Below are 6,816 nucleotides of genomic sequence, written 5' to 3'. Positions count from 1 at the left end.
GAAATAATGAAATTTTCTCTTGATAATTAAAGAGTGTTACTAGACCCACTGTATTGTCTTATTTTTTCACCCACATTATTATTTCACCCACCATAAAAAGTTAAAAAATTAAAATAGCACCCACTATTATTCTTAAAATAACCTTTTAGTATATTTAAAAAACAAAAACCCTCGATCTCCATCCTTAATCACATCACCACATCTTCGTTATACTCTAGCCGCACAAACACATGACTTTCAATGAAACTTTGGATTTGGGTGGTGTGTCGAGGTCCGGCTATTGTGGTCTAGTTGGTGGTTCATATTTTCTCTGCATGTCGTTGGTTCTCTGAAACTCTGGATTCAAAACAACCCACCAATGACTTTCAATGAGGTTGTGAGCTTCTTGGTGTTGGAAAGATGGAAGCATTTTAGGGCAAATCATAAGTTGGTGCTTTGGTGTTGCCTTTCTTAAGCTTGAGTGCATCTTGTCGAATCCTAGCCAAAGTTGACACCCAAACCCCTCACCTACCTGCCTCAAATTCAGGCCTTACTAATATCCACTTTTGCATATCGGTGTTGCCGAGGACGATGGGAGGCGATTACTTGTTAGTGGCCGGTCACCGGTTTTCTCTTTTTCCCCTCTCTTATTTCGCCAGTCGTCCGATCAAATCCACTCAATTATGGCCGTTACAAAAATAGTAGCGTTGACTGCTACGTAGTACCACATAGGGGTTTAAAAATCTTTTAAAAAAGGATAAATATGTTATTTAAATTTTCATTAACAAGTGAGTGGGGAAATAGGACAATGGGATGGGTATAACAACACTCTAATTAAATAGGCAAATAGTCTCTGATTGAGTTGAATTTTTGCAAAGATGATCTATGAACATGACTTACAAAATAGACGATTTAGATCGTTAAAGTTTGATGTAGAGTGAGCTCCACACCTAATTCCTATTTTTTTCAAAAAATAAGGTTTGCTTTGCATAAAGGATATACACACACACACTATATTTTTCTTGTGTCTCGAATTTTAAAAACGTATTTTAATATTATTTCGAACATACGTTTGCATAAGTTTAACTAGCCCGACTTTTGTCAGCTAATGCTGACAGAAAAAAAAAATTAGAAAATCTAAGCAGCAACTCGGGCAAGACTTGCCTTGGCACTAAGTTGGGTATAGTTGGGCTACTGATTACCCTTCAATTTTTGAGCCGGTGGAGCAATGTTTTTTTAAAGTTTTGGGCAACAATTGTGCCTTTGCCTTCCACTGCTTGAACTGCTCTACTAAAGCCAGAAATTGGGGGTGCTGGGGGGCTGCGTTAGGGTGTTTGTGTATGTGGTGTTGGTGTTGTTTGATGGTATTTTCTGAAGAAATGTGGTGAACTTAGTAAAGGTTTAAATTTTTTATTTTTAATGGGGTGCGTTGATTGAAATTGGGGTGAACATAAATGAGAAGTGGTGTTTAAATAGAAAAACCTTGGTGTAATAAGGATGCAATTATGTAATTGTATTTGTAAAAATTCGGTTAATTAATTAAACCTCATGTGAATATGTGAATTTTCTTTTCTTAAATTAAAACTGTGTGATGTTACAAGCTTACCCATATACGGATATCATGCTCACTCGATCATCAATTTAATCTAGAATTCAAAGTAAAATTTGAATTGTTATTTCTGTATCAATAAAAAAAAAAATTAAATTTAAAATGGTAAATTTGAACGTATAATTCTCCATAAAACTCGAAACTGGCTGGATCACCCCTATTTTCTTTAATAGCTAAATATGTTGTGGTTGTGGAACTCCAAGTTTATTTAGAACTGTTGAATTCTGGCACCTTATTTGGTAATATGTTTAATAATTGAACCTTGACCTTCCAGGCCTTAGGGACGTGGAGTTTGATTTAGTTTGTTCTCAAAGTGGTGGTGTCCTTTTCTGTGTATATATACATGTGAAGAATTCTTGTGGAACAACACAACCAAAATGTCCCTAGTGTGTGAAAGTGAAACTCCAGAAGATCAGTTGGTCGAAATCCTGTCCTGGTTGCGGCCCAAGTCTCTAATGAGATTCAAATGTATACGCAAGTCTTGGTGCACTATCATCAATAGTTCAAGTTTTGTGGCCAAACACCTCAGCAATTCCATAGACAACAAACTCTCATCCTCCACTTGTATCCTTCTTAACCGTTGTCAGGTTCATGATTTCCCGGATAGGAGTTGGAAACAAGACGTTTTCTGGTCCATGATTAATCTTTCCATTGATAGTGATAAGAATAACCTTCATTACGATGTTGAGGACCTAAATATACCATTTCCAATGGAAGATCAAGACAATGTAGAGCTTCACGGTTATTGCAATGGGATTGTCTGTGTAATAGTAGGGAAAAATGTTCTTTTATGCAATCCTGCAACGGGAGAATTCAGGCAACTTCCCGATTCATCCCTTCTTCTACCCCTTCCCAAGGGAAGATTCGGATTGGAAACCGTCTTTAAGGGATTGGGATTTGGCTATGATTGCAAAGCTAAAGAATACAAGGTCGTGCGAATTATAGAAAATTGTGATTGTGAATATTCAGAAGGTGAAGAATCATATTATGAGCGTATTCTTCTTCCTCACACGGCTGAGGTATACACCATGACTACTAACTCTTGGAAAGAGATCAAGATTGATGTAACAAGTGATACTGATCCGTATTGCATTCCTTATTCTTGTTCAGTGTACTTGAAGGGATTTTGTTATTGGTTTGCAATGGATAACGGGGAATACATATTTTCATTTGATTTAGGTGATGAGATATTTCATATAATAGAATTGCCTTCTAGGAGAGAATTTGGTTTTAAGTTTTATGGTATTTTTTTGTATAATGAATCCATCACTTCTTATTGCTCTCGTTACGAAGAGGATTGTAAATTATTTGAAATATGGGTAATGGACGACGATGACGGAGTTAAGAGTTCATGGACAAAATTGCTAACCGTTGGACCCTTTAAAGACATTGATTATCCATTGACACTTGGGAAATGTGACGAGGTTCTTATGCTTGGCTCGTATGGAAGAGCCGCCTTCTGTAATTCTAGTATCGGAAATCTCAAGTATCTTCATATTCCCCCTATTATCAATTGGATGATAGATTATGTGAAAAGTATTGTTCCAGTCAAGTAACTTGAGGGAAAAGTTCCCTTTTCTCCTATTTAATTTGTATGCATGATATAAAGCTTGAGTTTGCGTCTTCTAATTTTGCTTTATGGCCTTTATACTATGTTTGCTTATAAAGGGCTGCCTTTTTAAAAGTTACTAACAATTCCTTTTTTTCCTTTGGAATTCCCTTCTTGAAAACCTCTTTTAAGTTTTAACATAATCAAGTTAAGCATTCTAGCGTATGTAGGAGTGCAAACATTATTGAGTAAAATCCGGGTTGTTAAAACAAATTAGGCAAGAAAGAATATTTATAGCCTTTTAGCCCCTAACCATAGTTTGTAAAATATGGAATGGGTATAATATGTGAAAAATACATTCGATAGCTTTGCTAAAACTTTACTTTGAAAATTTGGCCACTTATTTTAATTTTAATATTTATTTATTTAATTAATTCTTAAAAATTTGTTATACATGAATTTTATAGGTAGGATTGAAAATTAATGTGTATTAAACGTGAAAAGTACGTATGTACATCTTTAACGAATTATTAAAACCTATATGAAAAACGGAAGTATTTTAAAAAATATGTACGTGTATAATATCAAATTTACTAACTATGCTGTAACCTCTCATCAATAAAACAATAAAAATTATAAAAAGCTAGATATGATGAATAGTATCATTTTGAGAGGCAATATATGACACGCATTTCTTGAGTTCGTTAATTTAAAATCATCAAGAAAAAGAATGAGTGTATCCACAATCTAGTATCACTGCACTAAGATGTGAGAATGCGAAGAAATGACCCACATGAAATTTTTAGCAATAGAATACTACTCCTATATCTAATTAGTTTTTAGATCAAAATTCAACCCATAATAAATGGTTATTGCAAATGGTAATATCCTCGTTAAATTGTCACATAATTAACCACCACCACTGTTTTAAGGGTATTTTGTCAAACAAACCCCTCTATTTATTGAGAATATTAACAGATTTTTCATAAAGACATCATTGTACAGTTAGAAAGATAAGATAATTTTGCCAATTTCTTCTACTCTGCCTCATCAAAATTATTCCAACATCTATGCTGGCTAGAAACTGCTAAATTAAATGCATATTTCCAACAAATTAAATGATTGACATGTATATAAAAAACAAACTAACTCATTGGCCATTACATAAAATCTAAAAGTTCATAAAGACCTAATATATAATTACATATACACAACACTACTACAAAACCATTTAATAATGTCGCTATTATAACCGACAAAAAACAGCTCTTACTGTCGGATATTATACAAAATCCGACAGAAACGGGGTGCAGTGGCAGATATACTAACCGACAAAATTGCCAGCATCAGGAAATAAATTTTCCGACAGAAATTGCATGAAAACCGACAGCCCTTCTGTCGGATATATTCGACAATAAATACTAATATACTGTCAGATATTATTCATTTCTGTCAGTACAAACCGACAATAATTAATAAATTACTGTTGGATTCACATTAACTTTCTGTCGATCACAACCTACAGCCACATTTTTAAAAATTAAAAATATACAATTTACCATCGGTCACAACCGACAAAAAAATATTCATAATTAATTAAACTTACGGAACTCTTTTTTTTTCTGAATGAATAAAAAATAAAATTCAATAAATGAATAAAATAAACAAAAGCTTATAACAAAACGTAATATGCATTCAAATATAACGTTCGATAATGTCATTTGAATCCGCCATAACACATAAAGTAGACGTCAAATATAAAATAACCTAAACTACGGTCATCTGCATCCGCCATATTACATAACTACAGAAAAAACATTTGCCAAAGTAGACAAAAGTGTCAGACATAACCGTAACGAAAACCAACAAACTATTCAATAGATCCCGAGCCTTCCCCCGAACCACCCTGCGCTCCAGAGCCTTCTGCCGACCCTCCTTGCGAACCAACGCCTTCTGCCGATGCTCCCTGTGATCCAAAACCTTCTGCCAACCCATGTGCTTCCAAATACCTCATCACATCCCCATCAAAACTACCCATCATCAACCCAGATAAGAAACCCGATGATAATCCACCATTGAAACCACATTGAGAAATATGTGCGTCACCTGGAGAAGCCATCTACGGTCGATATACTGGCATTGGATACTGGGGCTAAAAAGGCATATGCTGCATGGGATATACAGGCGTAGGTGGCTGCATTGGGGCCGAATGCTGTGATGCCTGAGGGCTGGGTGGTGGCCGAATGCTGTGAAGCCATAACATTATTTGATGTTGATTCATCAACAACTGCTGATTCATTGCCTGCTGCTGCTGGAATGCCTACTGCTGCGAGGTCTTTGATTTCTCAAGCTCAACCGTTACCTCTGCCAACTTTCTGGAGGCTTCTTCCCCCATCCTCCTCAATTCATTGTTCTCAGCTACCACCTTGGCAAATTCACCTTTGGATAAACTCGTGGAAGACCCTGGAACCTGAAGAGCTTGCATATGACACCATCTCTGGTATCACCCCATGACCATAGCCTCGTACCCTATTTCTTGTCTCAGAACCCATCTGCTCAACATAAATCTATGTTCGTACCTCCGACGTGTCCTCTTCCCCATACTCGATAACAGACTGAATTTGACTCTCCATTGATGTCTTTCAGTACAATATTTAAACAAAATAATAAAAAATTATTATCGAAAAATAAATAAGAATCTTAAAAACATATTCATCAATCCAAATAGAAAGATAAACAAATTTGAAATAAATAACAGATTCTAATTTTAATTAATGTGTTCTAACAAATGCAATAATAATTCAAATAGAGTTATAAATCATTTACCCCTCTCTGTTGCAAGGATTCATCAATCCATGGGTCGTCTTTCCGGGTATGAATTGCTCGAAAAAAAGAGATTGGATCCGGCTCCTTCCCATGCTTTCTCTTCTTTAAATCTGTGAAAAGAGAACAACAAAATACATATTAACCCCAGTTTATATACAAAAATTAAATACACAACATATGCTTAGCCGTATGCTTTGACATATACAACCGTTGCAATCGTGGTTTTAAAGGAAAATTTCACATAACCTTAGCTGCGATTTTTTTTCTAGAGTCATCCTCTTCATTGACATTTTTATATCTTGATTCACCACAAACTGAGCATGCGGTCAACTCTGCAGTTTCTTTCCAATAAATCATGCAATTATTGGGACACGCATCAATCTTCACATACTTCAGACCTAAGTCATTTATAAGTTTTTTTGCCTTATAACAAGATTCAGGCAAACAATCTCCATCAGGCAACATTTTTTTTAATTAACTCGAGTAACGTGGTGAAGATTCCGTCCGGCATTCTTGCTAAACACTTAATCTGATACAATCTTACAACTGCCTCCAATTTTTTAAATTCCTTACAACCTGGCCACAAATCCTTATCTGCCTCTTCAAGCAACTTAAAAAAAAGTCTCGACCTCTTTCGGACGCCCTTCCCTAGAAAGGGGCTCAGTAGACGGCCCAATACCTTCTTCCGTTAATGGTTGGACAAATACATCATTAAGAACATCATGAATACCAGTCAACTGATCTCCTGTTTCAATAGATGACCCAACACCTTCTTCTCCAATCCCAGTATTTTGCTCTCCCATGAAAGATTCCCCATGATGTTGCCACGAAGCATTTTTGTAATCTTTATCCA

At 35.6% G+C, this 6,816-nt stretch overlaps 1 protein-coding gene across 1 annotated transcript; it reads left to right on the top strand.

Moving 5' to 3' along the window:
• The first annotated feature begins 1,878 nt into the window (after positions 1-1,878).
• LOC139187401 (putative F-box protein At3g17490) lies at positions 1,879-3,217 on the top strand. The gene has a single exon (XM_029098579.2). The coding sequence runs from the start codon at positions 1,966-1,968 to the stop codon at positions 3,142-3,144; it is 1,179 nt and encodes a 392-aa protein (XP_028954412.1). The 5' UTR covers positions 1,879-1,965; the 3' UTR covers positions 3,145-3,217.
• Positions 3,218-6,816: the final 3,599 nt, after the last annotated feature.

The sequence above is a fragment of the Malus domestica genome, chromosome 17 (genome assembly GCF_042453785.1).
Source record: "Malus domestica chromosome 17, GDT2T_hap1".
NCBI classification, from domain to species: Eukaryota; Viridiplantae; Streptophyta; class Magnoliopsida; order Rosales; family Rosaceae; genus Malus; species Malus domestica.
Note: the sequence above shows the minus strand (reverse complement) of the source record. Positions and strands in the feature narration are given on the sequence as shown.